Genomic DNA, 15,346 nt, shown 5'->3' on the forward strand with positions numbered 1-15,346 from the left:
AATCTGCCAAATGCAAGCTCTTGGTGGTCACCAGTGCCACCAGCCTGACAGCTTGAATAAAATGTATTGTGTAACGTAGGAAGAAGTATGGGCTTTGGAGCCAGGCTTTCCAGATTCAAATCCTTATACCACCATTTGCTTGATGCATAATGCTGGACAAGTTACTTAGTTCCTCTGTCCTTGGTTTCCTCATTGAGGATAATTATAGTTACTACTTTTTGCTTTGGTAACACTATCTAAGCATCAACGGAAAGGAAGAAAGGAAGAGCAGGGGCAAAAAAGAAGAGCGAGGGGAATTATAGAAAGTCATCGTGAAAGTCTAGTCTTATTCTTGTTTTCTTACATTGTTTATTCCAACCTACACAATGCAAACAAGTTTTCTATCCCTGTGCATTGTGACCTTAAGTCAGGGCCAGATGAGAATTCTTTCTTGGTAGCCAAAACATAGTGTCCTCAGGGTCATTTCCTTTGCCATAGTGGAGAACAAATGCTAATAGAGATGACATGATTTAAAAACATCTGACTTATAGGCAGTAGAAAGGAATGTAAAGACTTTCTAAAGTATATAATCTTGGCTTAAATAAGTGAGAGTTCTTTCATGTTCTGATTTCACTACACTCTTGCACATCAGATATGAACATAAATGACTTTTCATTAATTAATCAGTTTCATTAATGATTATAAATACTTCTTTACTAAATTTTCTTAACATGATTTTTACGTCTCTGTGGGTCATACTTTCCATACTAGTCCATGTGTACTACATGTGAGCAGCTGAACTCTAGAGGCACCAAAACTCAAACCTCCATAGCTCGTGCTATAAACTTTGCCTTGGCAAGGCTTCCTTCTCCTTTAGCCTGATTCTTGTGCTTAGCTTGCTTGGGCTCTGGCTCCAGGCTACGTCTGATTCTCTGGGCTCTGGTACTAACCCTGGCCCAATCTTATGCCCCCATTTTCACCCATAAAACATGGTGTTTTATATTACATTAAAATGTATAACAAAGAAAGGAGATAATGAAGAGAAAAAGGAGGAGAAAAAAACAATGAAATCAGTAAAAAGTTGGGGTGGAGGAATAACCTACAATTTTTTTACACTGTTTCTTTTTTTTTTTTTTTTTTTTTTTTTTTGAGACGGAGTCTCACGCTGTTGCCCAGGCTGGAGTGCAGTGGCGCGATCTCGGCTCACTGCAAGCTCCGCCTCCTCGGTTCACGCCATTCTCCTGCCTCAGCCTCCTGAGTAGCTAGGACTACAGGCGCCCGCCACCGCGCCCGGCTAATTTTTTGTATTTTTAGTAGAGACGGGGTTTCACTGTGGTCTCGATCTCCTGACCTTGTGATCCGCCTGCCTCGGCCTCCCAAAGTGCTGGGATTACAGGCTTGAGCCACCGCGCCCGGCCCTACACTGTTTCATTTTATACACTATCAATCCTGGGAAGCTGTCTGTGACAACAGAATAGACATGCATCCCTAGAAATGTATATTTAAGAATAAGTATATGTATCTACAAATATAATCCATATTGCTAAAAACCAATGAAAATTCATACTGACCTTAGGGGGTTTAAACGGATAGTCTGGTGAAAAGGTAATGTCAAGAAAGAACACCCCTCCTTCATAGACAGATCCTGGGGGTCCCAATATAGTTGACCTCCATTCATAAATGTTGTCTCCTTTGGGTCCAGCACTGAAATAAGACATACAAATGAAATGTGCTTAGAAATTATATACAGGCTGGAATTTAACAAAATCTATTTATGATAACCAATTGAGCAAGTCCATAAAAACACAAAAAGTTAATCAGTTAACTCTGTTAAGATTCATATTGTTATTACTTAATAAAAGAACACCAAGATCCTCTTTTGTCATTCACAACCCTAAGCCTATGGAACAAGAATCCAAGGACCATAGGCCAGAGGTAGGAACACAAATGTTTAATAAAAGCATGAAATTATTTGTGATGTCAGAGACAAAATTTCAAAGTTAGAAGGGCCTCTGGGGAATGACTAGTCTGATCCCTTTGCTAACAACTGAGAACACAAAGGAGGTTCAATGTTCATCATCCAAAGTCTCTGCTCAAATATCATATCCCATCTGAATCTTCCTTTCTTTCTTCCCACCCAAAGGACTTCCTGACCCACACATCATGAGCAATAAGGTCTGTAGAAGGTAAGATGTATCATTTTGTTTTATAACTGTGTTTTGTAAACTACTGCTTCTTTCCACCCCCTCTAGAAGGTGCTTGAGGAACGGGTTGTACCTTGTCCTTAGTGCCTCCTAAGTCAGTATGTTGGATGATGATGGATTAATAACAAAGCAAATGAAGAAGCCACACGGCTACTAGCAGTACACATGTCTCTGAGTTCCAGAGAATTTTGCTGAAAACAATATGGCCCACGTGAGTCAAGTGAATTGTATTAGTTCTCTCAGGTGAAAAGAAGGGCAAAATGAGATTAGGATTTAGCTTTCCAGTGTTCTTTTTGTTTCATCAAGCTATTACCTACATGTAATAATAACAGAATACTAGAAATTCTCCTCACACCCTATAACAAAGTAGGCAACCCTATTAAGAGGCTTGGGAAAGATTTTGTTGCCAATAAGGATTCAGCTTCTTTTCCTCTTATTTTGAAATGAGTTTATATCTACAAAAAACTCATTACTAAGCAGCCATTTTATCACAAACAGCCATTCGTAATTTAAAAAACTCCATAAACTTAGCAAAAGTGGAATAGAAGGAAACTTCTTTAACCTGATAAAAGACATCTATCAAAAACCTCACATCAACTACTATATTCAATGGTAAAATATTAAAAACACTCCCTTTAAATTGATGAGTAAGACAAGAAGGGCTGTTATCCCCACTTCTAATCAGTACTGTACTAGAGATCATATTTATCAAAGTATGAAAATCAGAAGGAAAAATAAAAGGCATATGGATTGAGATAGAAGAAATAAAATAGTATTTGTAGTATATATATATGGGCTTTTTTCCCTGTGAACCTAAATACTACATATATATATGGGCTTTTCTCCCTGTGAACCTAAATACTATATATATGTATATATACACAATGTATTAAACTTAATAAAAAGAGTTTAGCGAAATTGCTAGATATAAGCTCAATATCCAAATATCAACTTCATTTCAATACACCACCAGAAAATGCAATTTTTTTTTTGAGACAGGGTCTCACTATGTTGCCCAAGCTAGTCTTGGACTCCTGGGCTCAAGTCATTCTTGGGTCTCAGCCTCTCAAGTAGCTGGGTTTACAGGCACGCATCACTGGACCACAAATGGCTCCTAGAAAATGTATTTTTAAATGAGTTGCAATAGGTCTTGTAAGGAAGCTATGAATAAAGTCATAAAAGATGTGTAAGATCTTTATGGAGAAAATTATATAAAACTCACTGAAAAATACTCGTAAGAGTTAAATAAATGGAGAGAGATACCAAGTTTATGGGTAGGGAGACCTGATATCAGATGTCAATTTCCCCAAATTGATTAATCACAATTCCAATTAAAAAGTCCAACTGCTTTTTAAAACCAAAATTCGACAAGTTGATTTACAACTTTTTTTTGGAAACTCAAAGAAATTCCTCAAACTTTTCCACACAAATATGAAAACCTGATTTATGTCAACTGATGGGACTAGGAAAAGTTTTTATATTTGAAAAACAGAGAAACTGGATTTTACCCTCAGTAAATAAACAAACTCTGTTGCAGATGGATTAAATATTTAAATGCAAAAGTCAAAATTTTAGAGTTTGACTGAAGAGAGTGACAAGGCAAGCCACAAACTGAGAAAAGATATTTGGATCATATAAAAGTGACCAAATGCTAGTGTTGAGAATATACAAGTTCCTAAGAATCAACTAAAAAAAGACTAACTCTATTAAAAAATACATAGATATTTCCAAAAAAAGGGAAACACAAATGGCCAATAATCATATGAAAAATGCTCAATATCATCAAAATCGGGGAAATGAAACTGAAAATCACAATTCAGTAATATTATTTTACAAAATGCAAAGGCAAAAATAAATGCCAGATAAAACCATGTGTTGATGAGGATGTGGAAAAACCAGAACTGCTATGTACTGCTGATGAGTATGAGTAATCACTCTGGATAAGAACATAGGCTCATCTAGTTAAGTTGAATATACAGTTGACCCCTAAACAACAGGTCTGCATTGCGTGGGTCAACTTAGATGAAGTAAATTTCAAGAAAATACACCAGAAAAATTTGAGATTTGTGACAATTTGAAAAAACTTGCTGACAAAGCACTAGCCTAGAAATATTGAAAAATTAAAAGAAAGTTAGGAATGTCATGAGTGCACAAAATATACAAAGGTATTAGTTTTTCTCATTTACTACCAGAAAATATATACCAATCTCTTATGGAAAAGTTAAAATTATCCACACAAACGATACATGATGCCATGTGCATTTAAAAGAAATGTAAGCAAACACAGAGAGTATTAAATCACAATAAAATGCATAAAAGTAACTGTGGTACATACTGTACTACTGTAATAATTTTGTAGCCACCTCCTGTTGCTATTGCAATGAACTCAGCTATTGCCAATAGCTGCCTAAAATGCCTAAAATGCCATGTGACAAAAATCATCTCTGCATGAGCAGTTCATCTCTCCAGCAAATTGCATACTGCGGTAAAAACTGATCTCTCTCAGTTCTCGCCTATTTTTCATTGTGTTTGTGCAATACCGTAAATCTTAAATAACACCATGGGATCCATACGAAGGGCCACTAGTGATTCTGGAAGTGCTCCCAACAAGCAGAGAAAAGTCATGCCATTACAAGGAAAAGTTGAATTACTTGATATACACTGTAGATTGAGGTCTACAGTTGTGGTTAGCTGCCATTTCATCTTGTAAACAGATGATGTAAACTTAGGGTAACAATAAACACAGTACAATACTGTAAATGCATTTTCTCTTCCTTATGACTTTCTTAATATTTTCTTTTTTCTAGTTTACTTTATTGTAAGAATACGGCATATATACATATAACATGCAAAATATGTGTTAACTGAAATGTTTATGTTATGAGTAAGACTTCTTGTCAACAGTAGGGTATTATTAGTAGTTAAATTTGGAGAAAGTCAAAAGTTATACGTGAATTTTTGATGGCACGGGGGGTTGGTACCTCTAACCCCTGAGTTGTTCAAGGGTCAAATGTACACCTATTTTACAACATAGCAATTATACTCCCAGGTATATACTACAGAGAAACTTTTACATGTGTGTACCACCAGAAGACATTGAGAATGTTTATAGAAGCACTATTTATAATAGTAAAATTGGAGACAACACAAATGGCTACTGACAGAAAAATGGGTAGGAATACTATACAGCAGTGAAAATATACAGATTAACATGAATGAATCTTAAAAATATATTGAATAAAAAATTAAGACTAAAAAGAATATATACAGTATGATACTATTTCTGCAAAGCTTAAAAGCAAGCAAACAAGGATATATACTGTTGAGGGACACATAAATATGAGGTAAGAAAAGAAAATGAGTAGGAAGAAAGTTCAGAAGAGTGGTTTCCTGGGTGGGAGCAGAGGTTGGAGAAGCAGCATACTGAGCTTCAATGGTTCTGGGTATGTTTTACTTCTCAGTGTGTGCAGTGGATTCAGGTGCTTTCTGTTTTATTACCAGGTTTTCTAATCTGCCATGTGTTAGATACGTTATTACATATGTACCAAATTCTTACATTAAGAAAAATTATGTCAAAATCTACCAATATGGTGAGAAAAGCAACGTGCTGCATATGTACAGTGTGATCCTACTGTATAAATTAAAAACAGATCCTACTCTTTAATTTATAAGATCCTACTGTATGAATTTACAGGTCCTATGGTATGAATATTTTATATTATTTATGGATACATATCTATGTCCAAGTCTTTTAAGAAATTATCTGGAAAGATAAACCTAAATTCATGATAATGGTTATGAGAACAACAACGGATGAGGGGGAGTGGGGAGATGGGAGGAAATAGATGTAGAGATGGGAAATGAAGCAGAGTTAAATTTTATTTCTAGAGTTTGATTTCTCTTGTTTAAAAAAAGATGAAGTAAATAAAATCACAGTTATCCTAGTTCATTGCAAAGGGCTGGAATATATTGAGAAGCAGTGGTGTAAGGGACTACAGTACAACATTCCTCCCCCATTGCCCCATTACCTCCTTCTCCTGAGGCTGGCAATGAGGCACAGACAGAGTATATTCAGCCCAGATGACAATACAGCTTTGGCAACAACAGCCTCTTGTTGCCAGACAGGCTCACTCACTCAGATGAATAACACACATGGTTAAGCCTTGAGCTATAATTAAACCCAATACGAATAGATAACCTTATCAGAAGGAAGAGCTTAAAAGTAGAGAAAATTACAGGTTCATAGTTACAACATTACTTCAAGGTAGATGAATAAATTCAGTTAAAAAAAACACACAGGTGAGTGTATACAGCTATGAAATAACATACACAAACACATCTAGCAAATCCCAAGCTATAATTTCTCTGAGTCACTGTAAGAAATCTTAAAATAGCCTCCCAAGGATGGTAACCACAGTAAATTATAAGATACAGGCTAAATAAGGAGTTGCTACCAAATAGTGCGGCTGAGGAAGGGACTCCGAAGTAGAAGACGGCAGTATCCCACCAAGAAGGGCAATGTCTGCAGATAACATAAACCCAATTTTTGCCCATTCCAAGTTTTATTTGGCTCTCAGTCAGAACTCCAAGTTGTATTGGTTCTTTGAAGTTAGTCAGCTGTCTATGTAGTTATTAACAGTGGACTAAAATAACCCAGCTAATATTATCACTCTGAATTGGTTTATGCTGTCAAAGTGTGCCTCTTTAAGAAATCTTAGCCAGTAGCAACAAATTATCTTGATAACAGACTGGTCTTCTAAAATGCATATAAAACTAGCCTACAATCACAGCACTTTGGGAGGCCGAGGCAGGAGGATCATTTGAGGCCAGGAGTTCAAGACCAGCCTGGCCAACTTGGTGAAACCCCATCTCTATTAATAAAATACAAAAATTTGCCAGGTGTGGTGGTGGGCGTCTGTAATCCCAGCTACTTGGGAGGAGTATCTGGGATACTCCTATCCCAGGAGATAGGAGATGGGATACTACCTGAGGCAGGAGAATTGCTTGAACCTAGGAGGTGGAGGTTGCAGTGAGCCAAGATCACACCACTGCACTCTAGGCTGGGTGGCAGAGTAAGACTCTAGACTCTCAAAAACAAACAAACAAACAAAATGCATATAAAACTAATACTCTTTCCCTTAAATAAAAAATTTTTTTTTTTTTTTTTTTATGACGGAGGCTCGCTCTGTCGCCCAGGTTGGAATGCAGTGGCCAGATCTCAGCTCACTGCAAGCTCCGCCTCCTGGGTTCACGCCATTCTCCTGCCTCAGCCTCCCGAGTAGCTGGGACTACAGGCCCCGCCACCTCGCCCGGCTAATTTTTTGTATTTTTTAGTAGAGACGGGGTTTCACCGTGTTAGCCAGCATGGTCTCGATCTCCTGACCTCGTGATCCGCCCATCTCGGCCTCCCAAAGTGCTGGGATTACAGGCTTGAGCCACCGCGCCCGGCCAAAAATTTTAACATTTTAGAATCTTGAACTGCACAGCCCTCTGCCCCACTCCTATTTGGATATGTACCAGTTGAGAACCCAACATGCAAAACATTGCTGTATATGGTAGCCATGTGGCTATTAAGCACTTGAAATGTGGCTAGGGCAAATTGAAATGTGCTGTCTGTATGTGTAAAATATACACCAAAGGTTGAAGACTTAATGCAAAAGAAAGTAAAATAGCTCATTAATAATTTTAATTACTATTTACCTATTAATTTAATAATTTTAACGAACAACTACATGTTGAAATGGTAATACTTGGAATGTACTGGCGTAAAAATTTATTAAAATATGCTTCGCCTATTGCTTTTTCCTTTAGTGTGGCTATCAGGAAATTTAAAATTACATACGTGGTTCACATCATATTTCTGTATCATGAATCGAGAATTGAGAAAGAAATCTGTAGACTGGGCCGGGCGCGGTGGCTCAAGCCTGTAATCCTAGCACTTTGGGAGGCCGAGACGGGAGGATCACAAGGTCAGGAGATTGAGACCATCCTGGCTAACACGGTGAAACTCCGTCTCTACTAAAAAAATACAAAAAAAAACAACCTAGCCGGGCGAGGTGGTGGGTGCCTGTGGTCCCAGCTACTCGGGAGGCTGAGGCAGGAGAATGGCGTGAACCCGGGAGGCGGAACTTGCAGTGAGCTCAGATCCGGCCACTGCACTCCAGCCTAGGCAACAGAGCGAGACTCCGTCTCAAAAAAAAAAAAAAAAAAAAAAAAAAAGAAATCTGTAGACTGTTTTTTCTTTTAATGATCACTTATCTCTCAAGCTGATCAAATAAAATTTGGTGCCGGAGGACACTTGCAGTACAGAGCAATGATGAAGAACATAAACAGGCTCTGGAGTCAGACTAAGTTGTCTGAATCCTAGCCTTGGCATTTAAAGCCTGGTAGGACCTGGGTAAATGTGTAATTTTTCTATGTCTTAGTTTCCTTGACTGCAAAATGAGATAATTATAGTACCAATCTTGTAAATTTTTAGTAGAATTGTACTCACAGAACTTGGAAAATAGTAACCCTCCAAAGGTCAGTTGCTGTTGTGGTTGCTGTTACATGTTGTAGATGATCAAAAATAAACTCAAAGAGGCTGTTTTGTAAATTTATAAGAATGGTTTCAGAACTGAAAAACAAGGCTACAAAGATGTGTACATCAAAAAATAATAGTAATGATTCTGTAAACTAATCTTATGATGTATATTTAGACATAGCAGAACTTTAGAAAACGTGTATATTCACTGCTGCCACTCTTAGGAAATTCAAATTATCAATGAATAGAATGTTTATTTAACATCAGGATTTTCAGGTATTAGGTTATTTAGTAATGTTTTCCCACTTGCAACATTCTGAAAATGATCAATTCCCTTACTGTTTTATTTTCAGATTTTTTTTTTAAATAAGAAAAAAACCTAAAGCTTTCATAGTTAAATTTCAAAATAAAAACACAATGAGGTAAATCTTTTAGAATGAAAAATATCAGCAAATTACGATTTGGCTGAATGCCCAAGGTTGCTGCTTCAGGAGAAATTCTGCAACAGAATCAAACCACGTTCAGCTTCCCATGCTGCAGCCTACAGTGGATGAGCCCCTATGTACAGCTGAAATATTACATGTAATAAAAGTCATGAAAATAATTAGGCTCTCACTGTCTTTACTTAAGATCATAAGATGCTTTTAATATACTGAATACTTTTCAATCTGCTGTGCCACATCTGTGATTCTAAGACCAAGAGTTTTTGGCTCTGTCTACTGCTTTTTTACTTAACACGGACTTTGGGACAGGTAAAGAGGAAGGATGCCTTGGCAATGTTGGGATTCTGGCTCCATAGAAAGAATATGTCTGACTTGCCACCACTTTTCACTTAACCTTTCTGTGCCTCAATCCCTTCGTAAGTAAAATGAGATGATGGTACCTCAAAATAAAGTAAAATATCTCATTAGTAATTTTAATAATTACTCTTTATCTATTTAATAATTACAGGTTAATAATAATTACAGGTTGAAATGGTGGGCTAAAAATGTATTAAAATAAAATTCACCTATTTCTTTTTTCCTCTTTTTAATGTGACTACTAGGATATTTAAAATTACATACATAGCTCACAGTATATTTCTACATCATGAATCAAAGAAGTTGGGAGGTTATTGGGAGGTTTGATGATATTATTACAAAAAAAGTGCTTAGAACCTTGCTTGAACATACCAAATGCTGAATAAACATTAGCTATGTATATTATAAGTCTAAATCTTGATTGAAGGGATTATAATTGATGGCATAACTAGAAGAAATTAAAGGGGAATGGGCTTTTTAAAATTAATATTCATAGAATAAGCTAGCTGAATATAAAGTTTTAACGGCAATGGATACCTAAACTGTGTGTTTAAAAAATCTAATCATACTACACAGCAAGTGAGAATTGCTATCTGTTAATCCCACAACCCAGTGAAATTCTCTTACAATAGGTGTGTGACTGATCAGGTAGGGAACATCTTGTCTGAACAATAGGTGTTCAGTCCCTGTAAATCCAGGGAACTGACCTGAAATTACTAGGGATGGGGTAGTAAGAAGATGATGAGGGGATTTTTCAAAAGCTTTAGCAATCCTTGCTTATGAGCAGAGTCCATGTAACTGAATTCATCCTTCCTGTGGGAAAGTACATTGTTCACATTCAAACTATATACTGCACCTATGTCCAAAGCCCCTTTGGAAACTAGCTGCAGGGATATTGAGATTTTGGCATACAACACAATAATGAAGGTGTTTCTCTAGTGGCAGTCTCCCTCTAATTTAGGGTTCTACTCCATTTTGTTTGTCCTCTTCAATGTCTGCCTACTTAGGGGCTCTACCATCAGCTACCTAGTCTTTTCACCTTCATTCTGGGTATCTCATTATCTACCTTTGACAATCACCTACCAAACTGTTAGCATCTCTAATCTGGTCATAAATCTGAGAGTCATCCTTGACCATGCCTCTTTTTTCTCCTCTGCTCTAAGTCCCCCAAATCCTGTTGAATCTTACTTCAGTGTTATCTCTGTACTATGATTATTGGCCACATCAGCTCTCATTTAGATTATGGCACCAGCGTCTTGCATGGTTTCCCTGCCTCCAGTTTTGCTTCCTTCCAATCCGTTCACCAAACTGCAGATAGGGTAATTTCCAGAAACTCCTTTAAGTAGGATCTTTTGCTTCCCTGCTTTCTCTAGGTTCTTCATGATCAAGCCCAAAGTTCTTTGTAGCATACAAGGTCTTTCATAAAGAATTGGCTCCCGCTTACACTTCTGGTCCCACCCCTTGCCATCCCAAAGCTCCCCTTCAACTCGATTACTCCAATCATACTGGAATTACTTGCAGAGCTTTCAAGAGAGCTGGGCTCTTTCTTGTCTCCTGGCTTTTGTATAAGATGTTCTGTAGGTCTGACCATTCTATTTGACCCCTAGTCCATAACTTAGCTGCAACCTTTCCGATCTGCTAAAAGCTGTACTAGGTTCTCCTTTGGAAGTGGTAACATTCTGTGCAAATATAAACGTTATAAAAACATATATATAGGACCTCTAATTTTGGTGGAAAAAGACATATTAAGAAACAGTATTAACTGGATCATAGGAAAAAAAGAACTCTATACTGACAGTGAAAAGGCATTCCCTATGCCCCCAGAGGGTGTTCAGAAACAGGCCAGTTCTGTAGTGTCTGAGAGGAGGACAAATGAAGACTAGTATTCCATAAACCCCTGAGATTCCCTGTATTTGTATTAATTTTTTCTAAAAACCAATACTGCCAAAGTCTACCAAAACATCTTAGGAAGTTAGCATATAATAGTGCTGATAGAAAAGATCCATTTCATACACTAAACACCACGCAGAACTGGACTGTTAATTTTATCCTCCATAAAGCTTCTTTCTAGTCCTTAAACATCTGGTTCTAATTCTCCTGAAATATTCCAAGAAAAATAATTATTTCGTACTTTTTGGTCAGTGAGTGCTTAATAAACAGGAATGATGTTTACCCTCAATCACACTTTACAGATTTGAGATGTAAAGACAAAAAAAAATGATTTTGGTGATCTTTCACCAAATATCATTTTAAAGTCACTATTGTTACCTACTCTGTACCCTTTGTTATCACTGTCAACAACTTAGCAGAGAGGAAGAAATAGAAGAAAAAGAATATTTTAAATGAAAAAATAACTACTACTTAATAATCATAATACTTCCCTTTCCCAGGGAAAGTAGTAGCCAGCAAGCTTAGAGAGTAAACTAGCCTTCTATGAGTCACTGAGAAAGGAAGACTTCTTCAGCAAGTTCATGACACTCCTCGACTTCCCTGCCTCTTTTTGTGTTACCTGTGTGTATATTTCATTTTCCCAATGTGTGGATACACTGCAATGAGTACACAACTATGCCAACAGACTTAAAATTTTAAGACACATAACTGTATAAAGTAGTGAGCAGGGATAAGTAGAGAAATTGGGAAACGGGAAGAAAGACTACAGGGAAAAACTGTATAATCTTTTCTTTTTAAGCTACACTTTTATAATACGCATTTACTTGTAAACATAAAGACCAACCACGGAATCAACAAGAATTAAGTCTTACTTTTTACAGGTTGAGTATCTCTTATTGAAATGCTTGGGACCAAAGGTTTCCAGATTTAAAATTTTCAAATTTTGGATGTTCAACCTGTATATACATGGGTTGTTAGAAATAGGTTATGATTATAAAGACTTTGGAAACCATCTAGATTTCAACTTTTTTTTATAACACAGAAGCAAACAAGCATTACAACTGGAATAGAAATCCATTCAGTTGGACAATTAGGCATAAAATCAATCAGAATTAAAATACTGAATTACAAAATCTGCAATCCTTTAATTAGCTGAAACGACTCTAGAAATGAGCTGTGTTGTTCTCAACCTTTTCCCCCCTTTTCCACTATACCTTTCTCTCCTTGCAGTAAAAATGGCTCACTTCAGCAGTGATTCTCAGCATGTATATGGGGGGAAGGGGAAAGAAAGGAATACTTAGGAAAAATGAAAAGGCTCCTTCCCTGCTGAACGCTTCCACTGAAAGCCTTCAATTCAAAGGCAATAATATTAAGGGTCAGAAAAGTGAAGTGCTTTGCTCAAGGTCACACCCAGAGAAGAAAACCTGAACCCTCTAATCCAGGGTTCCCCAACTCTCAGTACCAGTCTGTGGCCTGTTAGGAAGCAGGCCACACAGCAGGAGGTAAGCAGCAGGTGAGTGAGCAAAGCCTTCATGTGTATTTACAGGTGCTCCCCATTGTTCGTATTACTCGCATTATCCCGTGACACTGTTGTTGTTACCAGGCAAAGCAAGAAACTAGTAGGGCTCACCTCTTCCTTGACCTCTGCACTTATACCATGGCAACAGTAAGTTTCTCTTTAAGGGCTCTAATTTCCCTTTTCTATATCAGTTGTATGACATCTTGCATGCTAATGTCCTCTTCCTGTCAGATCATTGGTGGCATTAGATTCTCATAGGAACGCAAACCCTACTGTGAAGTGTGCATGCGAGGATCTAGGTTGTGCGCTCCTTATGAGAATCTAGTACCTAACGACCTGTTACTGTCTCCCATCACCCTCAGATGGGACCGTCTAGATGTAGAAAAACAAGTTCAGGTCTCCCACTGATTCTACATGATGGTGAGTTACATAATTATTTCATTATGTATTAATGTAATAATAGAAATAAAGTGCATAATAAATGTAACGTGCTTGAATCATCCCAAAACCATCCCCCGACCCACGCCATCTGTTGAAAAATTGTCTTCTATGAAACTGGTCCATGGTGCCAAAAAGGTGGGGGACCACTGTTCTAATTCTAAAGTGAAGACTCTTACCCTGTCACTACTCCTGCCAATTAGATACGAAAACTGAAGAAAAAAAACAGAAAGGTAACCATTATGATAAACTACCCTGCTTGACGGACACCAGAGATTAAGATGCACATCGCAGTGTATTTTTCAACCTTTTCTTCCTGGGCATGTTTCAAATATGTAATGAAAGGCCTCAAGATACTCAGGGTTTCCAGAAATAGCCTCTCTTATCTGTACTGTAAGAACACTTGGGCCTGTGAGCTAGCCAATGTAGCGAAGAGTATTTCTTAAATTAATTCCACCCCCACCTCCCACCTGTTAGAGAGGGAAGCTGTGGAGTTTTAATGTATCTACCCATCTTATCTGCAGTATAAACAAGCTTTTGACAAGAATGCAAACCACTGCTGCCCCTACACAGTTTTCAGGAAGACAAATCCCTTCTCAAAAATTTTCAATTCTCAAAAATGTTACCACTCATACATGCGGAATGTAAAGCTCCCTGGTATCATTCTAATTGCATAATTATTACTTTCTAATATTTACAAAAGTAATCACAGTAAAAATTCCATTTAGAAGTTAAGATGGGGCAGATCGGAGGGACAGTTAACTATCTTAGACAGATTAGTTAAGGTATGTAATTTGTGTTCTCACTCAAGTGGGAGTTGAACAATAAGAACACATGGACACAGGGAGGAGAATATCACACATTGGGGCCTGTCGGGGGGTGGGGGCGCTAGCGGAGGGATAACATTTGGAGAAATACCTAATGTAGGTGATGGGTTGATGGGTGCAGCAAACCACCATGGCCCGTGTATACCTATGTAACAAAACTGCACGTTCTGCACATGTACCCCAGAACATAAAAGTCTAATTTAAAAAAAAAGAAATGTAATTTGTATAGTTATTATCAAGACAAATTGTTTCTAAAGTAGGTTAAATACCTACAAGACACTCAATACACTTTTCTTTGGCTGAGAACATCTTTTGTTTCTTGGCTATCTATGAAAATAATAAACAATTTCTTCATACAGTTGTCTAGTTTATTCCTAAAAAGGTTGGCTGTGATATCCTACTATCTGCATTTTTTTTTTGTATTCCTTACACAATCATCTAGCTCCAAGACCCATCATCACTGTCCTCTTCTACCATGCTGTTTGGAAGCCAACGTTATCAAAGCAGAGGAAGTGGAAGACAACTGAACCAGAAGACTAACAGCAAAAGTGACCTATATACAGAGACACTTAATAAATGCTTGTTGAAGACTAATAAAGAAATATCTATCGTAACACATGAATCTATTACCATAACATAGTGGTAAAGAAAGTATGCTTCAGATCCAGAGATGAAGGGTCCAAAGCCTGGCACTGCCACTTACCTTGTAACTCAGAACAAGTTACTTAATCTCTTGATGTTACAGTTGTCCATCTCTGAAAAAGTAGCTACTTCAGAAAGTTGATGTGAGCATCAAATGAATTAATATATGTAAAGTGCCTAGAACAGTGCCTGGCTCATAGTAAGGGCTATGTAAGTTTATGCTATTGATGGTGGTGGTAGCGCATCTGGATTGGCCACTGTGGGGACACTGGCCATAGTGGGGGAGGCATGTCTGGGGCTGTGCGCTCTGTGAAGCTGGCAGGGGCAGGGAACAGGTGATCCCAGTGGAAGCCCCAGACCCTACCGAGTTGGCAGGGGCCTGCACTTCTAGGCGCAGCTGCAGCTGCCCAGCAGTGGTTCTGACCTGGGCATCCCTGTGCTCTTAGGACCTGGAAAGCCCCCTGCCCCTGCAGGCTCGGAAGGGCCTGCTCCCACTCCCCGGCCTCTTCCCGGTCCCAGCACCT

The 15,346-nt window shown here is 37.9% G+C and overlaps 1 protein-coding gene across 2 annotated transcripts in view; it reads right to left on the reverse strand.

Moving 5' to 3' along the window:
- The window catches only part of UBE2E2 (ubiquitin conjugating enzyme E2 E2), a 388,195-nt gene that overhangs the window by 83,555 nt on the left and 289,294 nt on the right, over positions 1-15,346 (reverse strand). For both annotated transcript variants that reach the window (XM_050779516.1, XM_050779515.1), the window contains exon 4: positions 1,551-1,683. In XM_050779516.1, coding sequence (XP_050635473.1) covers positions 1,551-1,683 — 133 coding nt within the window. The remainder of the gene's footprint in view (positions 1-1,550; positions 1,684-15,346) is intronic.

Source organism: Macaca thibetana, chromosome 2 (assembly GCF_024542745.1).
Source record: "Macaca thibetana thibetana isolate TM-01 chromosome 2, ASM2454274v1, whole genome shotgun sequence".
Taxonomy (NCBI): domain Eukaryota; kingdom Metazoa; phylum Chordata; class Mammalia; order Primates; family Cercopithecidae; genus Macaca; species Macaca thibetana.